Below are 17,370 nucleotides of genomic sequence, written 5' to 3'. Positions count from 1 at the left end.
GCGTTCCGCTTTGAGTTCTTACCTCATCAGTATATTTCTGCCTGGGACAGATATAGTGCATACTGCTGAATTTAAAAAAAAATGAAAACCCTCCATTAAAAAAGAAATTCATCAATAGTTGGCTTTAGGTTTGGAAATTATCCAGTGATGCAATGGAACCGAGAGAGGGCGCTCATGTTGAAAACAACAGTGGCGAAGCGGTAGTCTGGTACCCTTCGCTCGTTGCGTTCGTTGTTGCCAGTTAAGAGCACCTATGCAACGGGTTGCCGACTGATGCTTTTCCTATCGTGAGCTCGCGCGGCGTGGTTGGATGTCTTGTGGCAAACGACAACCGCATCACACAATTCACTTTCCAGGCACGGCAACATTTACTTCCTCCGTACGCAGTCGCCGAGCATCTGACGAGCAGGTCGACTGGAAGCGTGCAGAGCAGTTTCCGATCCTGATGGAAGTGTAATCGGTTGTAGGGATTTTTTCAGTCTGGCGGTGGCGGAGCGACAGGCAGTCTGGCGTGCGGCCTACAATGGGAAAAAAACAGAGCAAGATGAAGGACAGGGGGTCGTCAAGATCGCGCATCTACGGCCACGGTTGTGGGTAAGCAAAGGCCGCAAAAGACGTGCAGTAACATTTTCCCTTCCTAACCCATGGAGGAACGTCCTTCTACCATGTCTATGCTTTACTGAGTTCTGAGATAGGTAGGAAACCTAGGCCTTGTGGAGGTCTGCCAACTTTAATCATGCTTTAATCATCGTATCCTATGTGGCCTAGAACTTAAGACTCATGATTGAAATGAGAAGCAGTTACAGTTTTAGAGATGGGAGGAAAACCCCAGAGGAATATCCTGGCTAAAACCCACAGAATCAGGTAGGGACTGAAAACCCAATCCACATGTGGACTGAGCTGGGAATCGAACCCAGACTGCAGAGGTGGAAGGCGAGCAAAGAACCACTATGCCCACTTACTCCAGTCCGAGGTTCCTTCCAAATCACTAGATTTCTACATGCAATCAAGCACATTAATATTTTGCGATCCCTCCTATCCTGAAGTCACTCTTTGGGTCACTTGGTAAACACCTCAAGGAAGCACAGCTGTGTTGTGTTGTGCACTGCACCAACAGTCCCTCACAGGAATATCAGATTGCACTTTTGTGCTGCCCAACAACTGTGCTTCACTGTTTCATGTGCGTAACTGTGCAGTAAACCAAATGCAGTGAAGAGGACTGCACAAAAGACCCTGGGTCATTTTGTGCTGGCAACCTACTGTGTACACACTGAACCTGTGCATGTTTGAGTTCCATATAGAAAATACATGCTCACCAGTGACTGTGGGCATTTGTACACATTTGTGCTGTAAAACCAAAGGAAAAACCAAGAAAAAAAATCAAAAGAGAAAAAAATCAAAGCATTTACATGCATACATGTACCTACGGTACACAGAATTTTGAGACAGATCTCGTAGAGTCTGTGCACAGGATGTCAAGGGATGTCTGTGTACGGATCTCAATGCCACTTCCCTGGTTGTCACGCATCTCCCAACAAAACTGTTGATGTGCATGTACGGTATATCTGTCACAGATTTACCCCAAGAACTTATTACATGTATGTAGTTCGTCATTCCTCTCTGTGATCAGGAAGATGGAATGACCAGCTGTATCCACCTTGAGCAGAAGCTCCCTCTCATCTGTTGTTGGGAGTGGGGAGTTTATTGTGTTGGTAGTGATGCGACCGTTACAGGTGCATTTTATTAGTCGTTCATGAACCAGCGACGTTCAGTTCCGACCAAAGGAGCCTCTGTTGCCTAGAAAATTGCACCCTCTCCTGGTGCAGTTCGAGGCTCATACTAGGCCTAGTTCTCCACGTAGTTCTAGGGGTAATTCAGGTTCACGTCCTGTCCACATTTTGGTAATTAATCTTCATTGAAATAATATGCATGCATGAAGAAACAAGCAGCATCAGAATACAACATTCTTCCCAGGAGATGAATGAGTTGAACCCAGAATTCCTCTTTATCAAACAAAAATCTCTCGGGGTTTAGAAGCAATCCTGGTTTATCATAGTCCGAGTAACTACGTGTATCGGTAGGACCCTGTGAATCGCCTCCTTTAATTAACATTTGGACATGGTCACGCAATAGCAGGCCCGAGGCTTTCGAGTCAACTTGTACCTTGGGCGACTTGTATGTACATGTACCTTGGACGACTCGTATGTACCTTGGATGACTCATACCATGGGCGACTCCTACCTTGGACAACTCGCATCTCAAGTCAAGACCACTCCTACAGGTCTTCATGTTTGCAATTTGGTTGTAATTTTCTTGCTGTTCCTTTTCTGCATATTTAAGATCAGATTTGACAAACATATCTGTTTTTTCAAAGAAAAATTTCTTTAAAACCTCCCAGACATGCCAGAAGGATCTCGAGCTCCAGCATGATTTTCAGCAGTGCCTACCATGGGCATTTGCACCATTGGTTTACGTGACGGTTGTCGACCATTTTCCAACTTGACTTTCTTATTAACATTCTTTGGGGGGGGGGATTTTACTCAACTCTAAATTCTGGGTTTTTTGGGGGGGGGATTCAGTTTATTCTTATGGCTCTGGGAAAACATTAGACCTTTTCATTTTGTGGGGGGGAATGGTGACTTTGTTTGGGGGGTGTACTTAATAAAACTTTCCTTATTAACATTTTTGGGGGACAAGTTACAACTGACGTTACTTTATAAACTCTGAAGTAAATGAAAACATGACATCACTCCATCATCACTGTGGACTGCACGGTGAAGATTCCGAATTGCATGCAACGACAGCTGGCTACATTGACCAGCGTCAGTTTCCTGACCGCGCACTGCACAACGTCGACATGTCTCACATTAATGTCACCCCACCTGCGTGTAGGTAAGGCAGTGTATCCAAAACGGCAAATTAGGTGACGAACACATGACTAAGAAATCAAATTATTGTTCAAGGTACCGGTAATTACACTAATAGTGAGCTCTGAGCAAGCTCTGATTTCTGTGAAGGTACATGTACGAGTTATCCCGTATGCGAAGGTACGAGTTGTCTTTACTGGAGGTACAAGTTGTCCAAGGTGCGACTCGGCAAAGGTACGAGTTGGTACAGTTACGTTGAGTTGTCCCTGGTACGAGTTGTCCAAGGTACAAGTTGACCTGATCCCAGCCTTAGCATGTCCAAATGTTGAAAGAGGCAGTTCGTAGGGTCCTCGTTACTCAGACTAGCTGATTCATAAACTTTTCAAATTTTGACGACTGTGGTTTTCAGATGATCCCCTTCCCAATATGAAGTTTGTTGAGCCATTCTTGGATTTGATTACCTTGTACTTGTTACAAACAGCACTTACACATCCAGGTGTACTCTCAAAGGCTTATGCTATTCTTTTATTTCTTTTTTCCCTGGGAAGTGACTACACCGCAGTCAATTCTATGGAAATAGCAGATGTCAAACGTTACACCGCAGTCCACAGTGATGCTGTGACCAGTGTGACTATTGCTGGCGATGTGTCATACATCACAGGCAGTGCTGATCAAGTGAGTATCAAAGTCAAATCAAATCAACCAACTTTGTTTCACTGCCACACATGCACTGGCTCGCCAGAGCCACTTGAACAATATTTGTGCGACATATCTCACTGCAACCTCACATTTGGCAACACTCGAGGACACCGCCACAGAGCGATACGTGTATTTGCTACGAAAAAAAAACCAGGCTGTGCGTGGCAGCCTAGACAAGCTGAATGCACGGTGCAGAGCCTCCGACTTCTCAGACTTTAAATTTATGTTCAAAACGAATGGGGGACTAGTGTCCACATAAGGTGAGTTGGCACAGGTTGTGGCTTAACCCATGAGCAGTACCTGCACAGTCAGATGGACAGATTATGTTTGTGTATCCTCCAGTATAAAGTGGTACAATGACAAACAGAACAAAAACACTGCTGTCTTTGTGGAATATAACTAGGAGTAGGTTAAGCCTTAAACCCCACCAGTTTTTACAAAATATAAAATGTAACAAGTATTAAATCAAGAGAAAACGTGCCCTCATGTCAGTCCAATATAAAGCCCATTGTCAGATCTAGTAATTTCTGTGCATTTGATGTATATCCATGCATAGACACGGAAGTGTGTAAATTGAAGCGCTACCTGTGTTACTTTGTGAGCTTCATCAATTAAATCAAAAAGCTTTCTTACAGCAGGAGCGGATGGAATTTCACATCCACTGCCGGTTGCCCCAATCCACTGGGATCCAGCGCACCTTTTATTGCCGGAGAGATCTGGCGGGGCACTCCATTTACAATTTACCCACAGTGCCAGTGACGCTTAAAGTTAATTTATGGCTGTTCAAACAACAAAGGTATTACAAGTTTGCCTCTAGCATAAGTCGTCGGCCATAATGGAGTGTTGTCAACAGTTGTGACGGTGACAAAAGAAATTGACATTTCATGGTTGTAACAAAAAGTCTCGGCCATTTACAGGTACCATTCAAGAGTTCCAAAAAAAAGTACTCCTTAAATTCATTGCTCACAAATCTGAATCCTTAACCACCTATCATTTTAATGTAAAGTACAGAATCCTTTAATCATGTTAATCTTGCAAAACCAGCTTGGGGGTTTGATTGGGTCAAGGTCAGAGTTTCTTTCATGTGAGTGGAAATGTAAGTGTTGTACATGTAAGTCTGGTTTGTAAAAATTAGAAGTGGCTTGCATTTGGATGGATAGTATTTAAACATTGGTTCACAGTAGAAGATGGTTGGTTACGGATGATACTCGAAGTATGATAGCAGGGTTATTTGTATTGCCAAGATCAATCAGAAGGAGAGGTCCGTGAATGATCACATTGTGCCCATTTAAGCCACGGAGCCCGATCAGTAATGAGATTTGGGCATAAACACGTGCGCAGACAACTTGCATGAAATTGATGCGGGTTTTGTTTTTTGCATGCTGAGCGGACGATTGAAATGCCACAGACAATCCCCTGCGATTTATCCAGGGTGTCATCCGGGACTCTGATGCAATTAATGATATAGATTTCCCTCGTGCTGTGCAGCGATCCATCAACTCCGTCCAGAGAAGAGCATGCCTCTCCTTGAATTTACCACTGTACTAGTTTTACATTTCTGGCCATTAGATTTCATTTAAATGTACCATACGGTATGTGTGCATTGGTGCACAGCAAACTACTGCACCAGCTGCAGTTTACAAGAAACAGTGGTTCGGGGGCCTATTCAGAGCTGTTTGTGCCTGAATAGGGCTTGATTAAAATGTCAGATCAATATTGATGTTGTTGGGTAGTTTTAAGGAGTTCATCAGAGATAAAGATGACAGGCCTGATGTGAGTGGAGAGGTGAATTTTGAAACAAACAAAAGTGGACCCCATTGGACTACACAGCTTTGTATATAAGTAACTACAACTTGGCCTGCCACCCTCCTAGCTACATGTAGTGCGTGTACATGTACGTCCTGTGTTTTGTGTCATTCACCATGCGCCAACTGAATGCGTATACATTTTATAAGGACAAGCAGTCTGCTTGACATTAGCAACTTTCTCGCTCAGTCCACCCCAATTCCCATTTTAAATTAAGGATGTCATTGATACATTCCCCAAAGCCTTTATGGCCTTGTAGAGTGATGCTTTGTGTACAATTAAAGTTCATCAGTAGCTGACTCCACCCCTGATTTATTCATTCTGTGTTCAAGTTTGAAAGGTCCATTCCCTTATAAAAATGGTTAAACACACCCCCAAGTCAAAAGGTTCTTTTTAACCTCAGGCGTGTACCCTTGTTTCTTCGAGAGCCTCCCCCTGCAAGCACCCTCAAGGAAAACAGCCCCCTCCCCGAAAACAGCCCCCTCCCCGCCCCCCCAAAAAGGACAAAAGAACACTCACTCTAAAAAACATCGAACAAAATGTGCAGCTTGCAGTGGTGTTTTTCACCTGGTCAGTAATGAACAGGAAGCTCCCATTTGTCAGTCTGATTTTGTTCAGAAATTGCAATTTCACGGGCAGTTAGGCCCTGCTGCAGGAAGAGCTCGACACTGGTATGCCCCGAAGCTCAGCAATTTGCAACGCGATGTGTGTCTGAGTGGTGAATGGAGCATTCTTGTCCGCGGCAAGAGATAATCACGGCTGCCCTGCAGTGTAGAGTATCAAAGCCATTACGGTCATTCTTATAAATTTGCTAATTTTTTCCTGTCCCTGGCATATGATTTTGTAAGTTGAAAATGTAGTACTTCATTTCTACGAGTGATAAATGCAAATTATCAGCCCAACAAAAAAGAGTTTGAATTCAGTTTCAAGGCCCCCTGTGTCACTTTGCATACATGTACATGTAGGTAAGGCGTAAGAGGGACAGAAAAATATGTCACATGTTGGATCCCAACTTCATAGAATGACCCATAAGTAATCAAGTCGGGGCCATGTACATGTAGCAGCCCAAGCCCACCAAGAGCTCTTGTTCCAAGTGCCTTGGCCATGCAGGGGCCAAGTTCCTCAGGGGTAGCCAAGATGGTCTCTTGCTTCAGTAAGCCCACAAAAGAAAACATTCTTCCGTATGAGAAGGCAACAGTGCACACCGCATCTGAATTGGGTCTTACTGCTCCTGTATGCACATGTAGGACTTGAGAAACCTAGCAATGGATCAACCATAAGTTGGTTTTTAATCCTGAACAGGCTGTCTGAAAATGATAAGGCAGCATTTATAATCCCTCTCAAAACAACCTGCTTATTTGCATTGCCAAAGCTGTGTAATTGATCAGGCATGCAACTTTTCCTCAGATCAGCAGATCTCCTCATTTTTTACACATACATGTACATGTGTAGTTCACACTCATGCCATTGGAAATTGAAAAACACTGCATAAAGTCTTGTAAAGATTGGAATTTCCTCCTTTTTTGTCAAAGTCCAAATTGCATGCCTGATTGATGCTACAGTATGTATTTAATGCAAAGGACATGCATATCTGAGAGACTATTGAGTAGTGAAATGTTTCTCTGCTGTATACATGTATGACCACCGCTGTGGTAAAATATAACTCGACGTACAGGCACGCTGTACATGTACCACACATGGAGAGGCAAAGTCACCTTGAGAGAGGAAAGACTGATAATGATAGTTAGGAATCATTACGCTCATCTCTCGTATTTAAGTCCTGGACTAATCATGGAATTCGGTTTCCACATTTCTGTGGGGCCCCTCACACCAGCCCATGAACATCAGTATCCACTCAGTGCAGTAACAAGAGATGAAATGCGTTTACACGTACACGTGTACATGAACCATGTTCATTTGGTGGGAATTGGCTGCACAGATTTGCGCGCGCTCTGCAGGGGACGCACTGAGCATGAGCTGGATGCGCGCACCGGCCCAGCTGAAAAAAAAAAAAACTCCCACCAGCCTGTCCCTTCTTTGCCGGAAGAGGGAAGGGAGTCGCTAGTCATAGGCTATTCTGCTCACAATTCCTAGTGAGAGCAGTTGTTAAATTTCCATTTTTTGGGGTCTTTTTTCTTTTCTGGTGACTGGATTTCAGAGCATGGTGCTGTACCGTTGGAAGGAGGGCCGATTGATGCAGAGATGGGTGGGACACAAGAGAGAAATCACCAAGGTGAGTGGTAAACAGCTGGCCGTTGTACTTAGGACAAATCTTTCACGTATGGCATCAGAGAAACAAGGAACACAAAGGTGCTTTTGAATTTAACTGTTGAGTTACCGGGTTTATTCAGGTTTAACAAGTTTCACATACAGTGTGAGTTGCATGTACAATGTTTAGTAGGAACTGGGAGGTTGTAGTTGAACTTTGTGAATTTCACAAGTTCAAAAGAAACGTTTCAAACATAGTGGATTTTCCTGCCAAAGAAGTCAGCTTTTAGATGAGAACTACATGTAATAGCATGCAGATTGGACGAAAAAGGTAGATTTAAAAATCGAAACGGGGGAAAAAAGACAAACTTCTTAAAGAACAGCACAAAAAGGACACCACAAATAGATGAGCAGAAAACCCACAGGACAAAATAACTGAGCTGGTACTGCAGGCCGGTAATTTGCTTCTACCGGTATGTGTCTCTGCCTTTGAAGTACAACTAAAATTCAACTGTAGTAAGATAATTGAAGTTCATATCTTCCTATAGGGAAGGAGCCACCTTGAAATCTGCGGGATTTAAAGGTGAACTGCTTAAACTGAAAGTTACATGCCCTCTAGGCCTTCAGGTATTTGGGGATATGTAATTTCCTTAACCTCACAATACTTGATAGACGTGGAGATCATGTGGAGTGGTTTTCTGTTACCCTTTGAAAGTTTTAAGCTCCATTTCCGTACAGTATGCTGATGCATTTTGCTCCATCTGTAATGCCATGTTTCTTTTCATTACACAATCACCACAAAGACTAGCTATGGGAAAATTCTTGGAAGTATTCTCCATTCAAGTGGCCAACAGCAGAATGAGACATGCTGCCATCTGTGAATGTCTTTCGAGGGGAAAACTACCGTTAGGTATTAGACCTGACATGTGGAAAATGATGGACTTCACTTGCACCAAATCTGAGACTCATGGGGCACACCAATTAGGTTTAGCCTTGTCAAGACAACTGCCAGTGAGCGAAATGAAAAGGATTCACAACAATGATGTGCTTTAACTGCCTTGATGTTGGGCAAACCTGCAAATAACCCAACTCTTACGTGTAGGTGTAATTGGCGGCCATTATGTCTCGGAGGAAGAATTTGTAAAATAGATGTAAATGTTCAGAGTCTTCCCCACCCCTAGCAGCACTCTACAGAATTAAAAGGAACCATCAGAAGGGGTGCGAGCACTCGCACATGCCTTGAGAATAGTAGCTTGTTAGATCTCAGTTTTGCCAAGTTTTTTTCATACAACACATTGTAAGAAATGTGCCAAAAGACCATAAAACCTGGACAAAGGGTTGCAGTGATGTGAAATTCAAGATCCCAGATCTTGTTTCTTTCTCAAACGAAAGTATCTTCTTTCCGCCCTTTTTTAGTCTGTTGATGACATACGGTTATTCAAGGCGTACATGATTCTGTTTCATCCTTTATTCATCATTTTCCAACCTTTTGAGTTGTGAATGTAGCTGTGAATCAAATTTCCGGCAGTGATTATTCTGCAAAGTCTCCCCTCTTTCCCTGTTAAAATGTCCTCTTTGCTTTGGTCACGGCGGAAGCTACAAAATCAGCAATGGCAGAGCTGGCTGGGCAGAATGAGCGGGTAACTGTCCTCCGGGGGATGGAAGGGGAGTGGGCGGAGAGTAGGAAGACATCAGGAAAAATCCCGGAAGAGTTTCAACGGAGACGATTCCTGTGATTTGGCTGTGCTGATGCATGCCATTAAGCTGCGGCATTCTAATTTAAGCCAACACATAGAGCCATTAGGCCAGAACAATCTGAGGGGAACCAGACAAAATGGCTGTTTCCTGTTTTGGGGGTGTTTTTTACCTATAGTAAATTCAGAAAATTTATACTTAATGGACGAAGCATCGCAACACTGATCGTAACACTTGTTTTTTTTCTTCAAGTGATCAAGTGCTTCGGTAATCGCAGCAAGTGGGCTTGGTACTACGACTCCTGAGAGGGTACATCATCCAAAGAAAATCAATATATGTGTCTGACATTTTGCCAGGCAAAACAAAGTCAGCTCCCATACATTAATTATGAACGCACTTCGAAAGCAGTGCAGATGAAGGATTTAAACACTTTTGTCTTACATTCATTTCCAATGTACTGTGCATACATGTATGTTTTCATAGACAAATTTATCGTACTTCCACAGTGTACATGAACATGTACAGTACGTGCTTTTATGTTGCAGAATTTTAGCTCTTCAAAATTTGTTGCAGCTTTCATGTCATTTTTAGCAAACTGTATTCATAATTTTTAGTGGTTGCAGGAAATTCTGTTGAACGTTGAAACGCTGCATGTATTGGGTCATCGAGTATCATAGTGTTGATTGTATTATTGTATTATTAAGGATTTCGTTCTCCAAAGTTTCAAGATTTAGTTGCTGTGCTGTTTCTTGAAGGATGCATTTCAGTTTGAGATATTTTTGTCTTAAAAGTGAGCTGGATTGTTGAGTTTGGTAATATGGACGTGGTTTGATGCACATCTTTGTTTTGAAAATATGTTTTGTTTGCACAAAGATGGAGAAAAACTCCCCAATTAATACATAAACCGTCTGACTTTATGGTGTTTACGATATACATTTTGTAACATCCAGGGTTTTTCTCATGTGTCCTCTTGTAAATCATGAAAACAACTGATATTATGCATATATCATTATATATTTCAATTTGCATAAAGCACCAAGTTCTTATTTATAAGAATTCATGCTTCGGCCACCCTCATTTGTGAACGTGCACTTGCCAGAGGTGGTCTAGTTCATCATATTTGCTCACTCTTCTGTTTGCATATTTTTTTGTATTCTGGGACTTTTTTCTTCACGACTGTTGATGTTTTCCCGTGGCACACACAAAGTCCTCGACTAAATGAGGCTTGGTTTATAAATAGAGCTGGTGTCTCCAATTACTCCAATTACAGAGGTTAGAGAGAAACCGACCGCAGAGGGGATTTTTGACACCGGAAATATCAAAGAATGATACAGCTTGGCTATGTTCATTTTTTTTTCCCAACAAAAAAGTGAGAACTGGCAAGAGGTCTTTTCCATATTTCAACCAATTGGCTGAAGGAATCTCATATCTGTAGTGTTGTACATTTCCTCCTTGTGTTTCATACTCGCCAACCCAAGTAGTGTTGGCAGCGTTGGCTTCCAATTTTAACTTATTTTTTTACAGTTGTTATCTACATGTACTGATTAAAATTGCCTACCTTGTTTCTTTTCAATTGAAAAAAAAATTGTAAACAATTGTAAAAATAAAAATTGTGCTTGAGGGTACAGAAGGGAGTCGGACCAATTAGGAATAGAAGTGCACTTTGCATTGAAAGTCTACAGCCATGGGCATTGTCAGGATTTTTTTTTGGGGGGGGAACAAAGCTTGTATCGGCATTAAACTGAGAAACCACCTTCCTTTTTTTCTCCATTTCTGTCTTCTGTTTTCTTTTGGGCCTTTCTTTTTCTCTCTCAAATTTTCCCTAAAAAAAAGTTTGCCCTAATGGACTCGGTTTGAGTTTGGCATATAGAGTCTGCCACACATAAAAATTCACTCCATAGAAATAAACAATTTTTGTACACAGGTATGCTGCAATACCCCTTACTAATCACATGCCCAAAAGAAAGTGATTATCTTTATAACAAAGAAGAAATTGACATGCACAGCAACTTGGTCACTGAATCAAAAGTCACACACTAAAGCACTCTCCACCAAGCAAAAATGAACCGTGAATGGGCAACATTTTAAACAACCAATGACAAAGTGAACACCTGTTTTGTCAAAATAATGTGCATGAGTGGTTCCTGTATAGGGATGATTGTGACTCTTTTATTTCGTCCTGTGACATTGATTTCTGCGTAAAACTTACGGCTCATTCTGTTACATTCTGTGACTTTTGATTCAGTAACCAAGTTGCTGTTTGACAGAAGTGGCAAGTTTCTTTTGCTGTCCTGTTTAGTGGTAGTCTGTGGGGTTCTTTCTTTGATAGGGATATGTTTGAAGTCAGTAAATGGTTCTCCAGGTAAAAGCAACTGTAGAGTGACACCAAGTGCATCTCCGGCTGTGCAGACAACAAACCTAATTCCATTTGCACGGGAAGCACAGAGAGAACTTGTAATGCTATCAAATGGATGGGACAAGCTCTCACCTCGCTGCATAACACCTGTCGCTTTCTACACACTATATTTTTTCCCCATTCCCATCAGCGGCAGTATGTTTTTTACATCACCACCCATTAGTGACAAGACCTTCTCTGACAGTTCCACCGAGGCCGGATGGATTGGGTTTTTTTTTCTCTTTCTGTCTGTCTTGTCCCAGTGGATTTCTGTGGGCGAGAGAATTTGTCTGACGTCAGGAGTGTACATGTATGGGCTGGCTCTTCCTGTCAGTCTCCATCAACCGCAGACGCCCACAGTTGAAACATTGGATCATCACCTTCATCGCTTCCTCCTTCTTAACTAAAGATCTCAGACGATAGCCATACTTGTGTGTGCCTGCATTTGTGCCCTTGTTGAGAAACCTGTCGGTTTGTCAGGTACATGTACATGAGGACCGTCTTGTGTATATGGGACTCGCTCTGCGAAAAAAGGGGATTAAGTCGCGCCATGCCAAAACACTGAATATCCTGTTCTATTTGAAGAGGGCAAGATTTCTTCAAAAATGTGGTTTTGTGTTTTTTCCTTTAAATGCTTCAATAATATTTATATTTTCATAATTTGTAACTTCAAACATTGATACTGATGAATAAAGATGAAAAACTGATCATTCAGTAAGAAATCCTACACAGCATTGTGTTTCCAAGCGCTAGACGTTATGAGCTTTATCTCGAAAGGTGCTTTTATTGAATACGAAAATGTGGATATACAAATGTCTATATATCTAAGGAACGCAGCGCACTACAGGGGTCATTCATCTATCAAATTGTAGCTTTTGATGTACAGAATCCAGCCGTATAAAAAACTCATAACCTGAATTTGGCGACTAATCACCCATTTTTCTAGAGCTGGTCACAAATATGCACAACTGGCACGGGATGTTCATGTATAGTGTAATCTTTGGCGACCATTTTACACAGAATCCACGTTCTGGCAGCACCATTTTAACCATTTAAAACCCTTCACCCGAAGAGCTTTAAAAGGCCACTCAAGTCATCTTATTGAGAATCCCATTGCAGCCTCCTGAAGGCCTAAGACATGTACATGTACCGGTAGGAGGGCACGTGCACTGTGTTGTGAATCTTGCCAGAGTCTTCAATTGCATACAGTAGCCCTGTGTTCACCACATGAAGGAATGCAAATGGATTTCAAAGCTGAAGTGTGTGTACACTGTGCATGTACGGTACATGACGTCCCAATACATGTAATCTGGCAGCCAGAGCGCGCGTTGAAGACGCTATACCCCTTTGGCCAATTGGCTCCATGCAGAGCACGCTTTTATGAAGCAACAGTGGTGTTTGGTTGGAACTCACTGCCTGGTGTTTCCTTTGTTCTTGTGGATTAAAAAATTGGGTGGGAAGTGTGGTTTTCAAGTCGCTCCCATTTGAACAAGAATCATTTTCCTGGGTTGACATTTTGACCAAATGCCCTTATGTAAAATATATTACAGATAAATACACCTTGGAAATTCCTCATTTTCAAGACAATTCCAAATATCCCTTTTTTCGTAAAAAGCTTGCAGGGCACTGTTAACAACTCCAAAAAGGCACATAAAGTGCCTTTGGGGGGGGGAGATCCTATTGTTTTGGTACCTAAAAAGTCACCATAAATGTGCCAGCAGGTGTATACACATGCAGAGAACACACATCAATTTCTGTTTGAATGTGCAGTACGGTTGGCACTTTTGCACCACATGCGCCATGTGCTTGAATGAACCCAACAGTCTGATTCCCCCCCCCCCAGCCTGTCTCCTCTTTGCCATTGAGGGGTGCTTCCATGTCGGAAAGAACAGGGTATTGTGACTTCCCAAAATGGCTGGCCACCTTGGGTTTTACACCTTCACAGTGGATGATGCGAAATCACACAGGTTTTTTTTTTTGTGTTGAAACACGGAGGACAATTAAACCCACTCTGGTGAAATCTGTATGCAGTGGTGGGTGACGTGTACATACCGGTATGAACTCGTCCCCAGGCTTGATTGATTCCCACTGAGTTTGTAACGGTACGCGCACACATCAGATACTTGAATTAGTCCTTGCCCATGGAGGTTGAGTGCAGTATGGAGCCCTTATCAAGCAGCTATGGGCCATGGCCGGTCATGGAAGCAAATGTCGTTCCACAGCATGTACCGGTATGGTCTAAGGGTTTGGAAAAAAAGCAGCAATACAGAAAGGAGTTATGCACAACTCTTGAATGAATGACCACCAACAGTCAACAATAAGCCATTTTCTGGGTTAAATTTGAATAAAATCTGTTACACTGAGTTCTTCAAATTCATGTGAACATTACAACTGCATTGTAGGGCAAATTTGAATTGATACACAGACCACAAAAAGTCTTGAAATGTCCTTCACTCACCCTCGTTGCTAGGTTGCACAGTGCCCTCGTTAGTTCACAATCAGATTTACATGTACAACATACATGTACCAGTACAGTATCAATGACGTTGTCACTGTCTATTTTCCATTCACACACACACAAGCATGTACTTGTGAAAGCTTCATTAAGCATTTAGTACAGCCACGAACCCACCTGGGTTCCGGCGATTTAATTCTACCCTTGCTCAGATATGTAAATCGCACTAGTCATTACCAACATACGATGGTCAGAGATTATCAAAAGATCTGTTTGCTGCAGAGCTGGCTTTAGTTTAATGGATAGTTTGTGTTGAATAGGTCCAAACAATGGTACATGTATATTTCCATAGGCTTTGCAGGGGGATTCTGTTTTCTCGTTTGATTTGTACGTTCGATAATTTGACTGTACAGAAAAACAAGTTCAATCTATCGGTATCTGCTAATAACCTTGAAAAGTGTCTAGTTTAAATGTGCAGCATTCTGCAAAGCCATGAAGTTTCTTTTGGGGGAATTCAAACGGGAGAAAATACTTCAAGAGAAGTAGCCATGCTTTACGACACAAAACCAATTGGAAGTTGTGTACAATGTACATTAACATGACTAAATACAACTCTCCGTTCACATTTAATTCATGAAAAATTCATTTGTTTGTGTGCTCAGCTTCCAAAAAGTTGTCCAGGCGACACGCATCGTCATTGAGCAATTCAATGGAACAGTTTCTTTCATACGAGACTTAATGCCGTTCAAAAATTCATGTACTGGATTTGTTCAGTTGGATGTATTTATAGCTTGTCTGCTGGGCCCCTCCAAGAAAGATTTTCTGTTTATCATCAGTGTATGCTTCAGTATGTTTATTTTGCAAGGATAAAATTGCTAATATGTAAAAAAGCAAACATCTTGACATCCAGCTAATTTTTTTACTAAGTAGGATTCTGCATTTTTCCTTTCCAAAACAGAGCTCGCCAAATTTCAGAATGTGAAATTCATGCTGTAGGTGTCTTTTCTACCAAAATGTAAGCGGACCAGATATGTTGAACATTTTTTAACTCATGGCATTTGAAGTTCAAGGTCGCCAGCGGAGAATGAGCAATTTTTGCAGCTTGCATGCACACCAGGTAGACTGTCCTTTAAACAGCCATCCTGCTAACAAATTGCCCAAGCAAGCAGTGTTCACCAGCCTAAAAGGATTGATCCAGGGTCAGTGCTATGCTATATGAGATCAGTCATTACTATATATATGTACATAGTAACTCTCAAGCTGACATAATTAATGTCAAATGGAGAGTGAGACTGCCAGAAGAGCTTAAAAAACCTGAGTCATATATTTTTCTAGCAGGTCTGACATGTAACTGCACATTTTGGTGAAAACTACCCTAAAAAATTTGGCATGCCCTTTGATCCTGTTGTTATTATTATGAAAGCTAGCTTTTCGGTGTTTCATTCACTGTATACTTCAAGCCGGCTTGCTGGCTGGAACATTCACCTTGGAGATCATTTAGACATTATTCGGGAGGTTATGCAGACCTGTACATATTGGTTGTGTAGGTTGTATAGTGTGTTTATAATTTGGCTAGACAGACCACCGTCTTTGAAACTTGACCATGACATCATGCTTGTCTTCTTCCTTACCGTATCAAGGGACTTTGTTTGATGAGATTGCTGCCAGAGTCACCTGTATTTCTGTCCTCTGTAACTTGATTTCAGGGACTGCATTGATCAATAATTTCACATATCTTAAAACATAGACTGGAATTTTTTTTCACATGATGAGCCAGGAACGACCAGAGAGATGGATTTCCAATTTGGGTTACAGATGACAGACATGGGGTCTGGTTTTTTAATCAATAAGTTTGGAGGCAGACGAGCAGAGGGAAAAAAGTCTAAACCATGAAGGAACGTTGGACTATTTTATGATAGCACAGCACTCTTCCTATCTTACTCTTTTCGTGTCGTTGGTTTGATACTAGTTCAATAAAATTGGAAGGTTACAGGGGCAGATCTGGAAGTTGTCTGGGGGGTGGGGGTGCTCAGGCCTGTCAGATTTTTTGCATGTTCAGTTGTTGCAGACAGCTGGACACATAATAGGACTTGTCATCTCTTTTTGTATTACCATAATTTTTGTTTCATTTTTCTAATTATTACCGTTTTTTGGGGGGTGTCGGGGGAGTCTGGTAGGGGTCCCCCAGATTTGCACCTGAGTAACATGCTGATGAAGTTTCAAGTGTTTAATGCAGGGTATTGTATGATACTGGTATTTTACCCCTATTTTTTTTACTGACTGCACATGACAAGGTGTTCCTTCACTGTACTTTGGTAAAATTACAAACAACAGATATTGGCCAAATGTGGTTAAAGCTTTCCAGATACACCGTTAAGAAAGCAAATTAGAAGTTTCTGCTAGGTTTTCAGATGTCTTTAGTACCAGTTCATAGTAAGATCTTCTAGGCAGATGCATAGTACATTTATGTCTTTGTAAGCCTCACTCGTGAATTGCTCCGTTAAAAACGGATCTTTGTCATAATTCGCCTCTTTAGCGAGGCAATACATGTACATGTAAAAATAAATTGGCTTATTTTTCATGCTTGCTCGCTCAGGGAAAAGAACTTTGAAACTGCCAAGCATGCCACAACAGTACGTACCAGAAATACATCGTGCACCGTCATGAAAATTCATGGCGTTGGATGCTGTAGAGGTGGTTGTACTTGCAAGGTATTAGTACATCGTATTTGAGCTGATCTGCTCTGTAGATATTACAGCTATACATGACACAAACACGGGTATTTACAGTGTTCCCCTGATTTTTTTTATTTGTCGGATCTGTTGTGAGTATATCATGTAAACTCCTTACAGATTTACTACCATAAACTTTCTAATGACATTTTTTAAACAGATGAAAATTAGCCAAATTTTGAACCTACAATAACGTTACATCGGCAGGTCTTTAACCATTGTGTCCAAAATGATTTATTTGGTCTTAATTATCTGTAAAAACTCAAAACATTGCATTCTGCCATGTGGAGTAAAGCCGATTAATAACAACCCTAATAGTTTCACTTTTGTAATCCTCTCCAACAAATCACGCCTACTGGTACATTGTAGGTACTGAGCTGACAATCACATACATGTACATGCAGGTCTACAGATCTTGCAATGTCTGCTGTATGGTCCATCCAATTACTATCTAAAGTGCCCCAACTGCTCTTAAAATTGCCCGTCAAAGCTAACAATTGAATCCACGAAGCT

General features: G+C 41.7%; 1 protein-coding gene across 2 annotated transcripts in view; it reads left to right on the top strand.

Annotated features, from left to right (window-relative positions):
- The first annotated feature begins 253 nt into the window (after window positions 1-253).
- The window catches only part of wdr31 (WD repeat domain 31), a 31,778-nt gene continuing 14,661 nt past the window's right edge, over window positions 254-17,370 (top strand). The window contains exons 1-3 of one of the 2 annotated variants that reach the window (XM_022250341.2): window positions 261-594; window positions 3,416-3,542; window positions 7,531-7,605. In XM_022250341.2, the coding sequence (XP_022106033.1) occupies window positions 524-594; window positions 3,416-3,542; window positions 7,531-7,605 (273 nt within the window). In that variant the 5' untranslated portion in view covers window positions 261-523. Of the gene's footprint in view, window positions 595-3,415; window positions 3,543-7,530; window positions 7,606-17,370 lie in introns of both variants that reach the window. The other variant, XM_022250343.2, reaches the window with a different exon arrangement.

Source organism: Acanthaster planci, linkage group LG11 (genome assembly GCF_054643075.1).
Source record: "Acanthaster planci isolate LZ-2023a linkage group LG11, COTS_SCS, whole genome shotgun sequence".
Lineage (NCBI taxonomy): Eukaryota > Metazoa > Echinodermata > Asteroidea > Valvatida > Acanthasteridae > Acanthaster > Acanthaster planci.
Note: the sequence above shows the minus strand (reverse complement) of the source record. Positions and strands in the feature narration are given on the sequence as shown.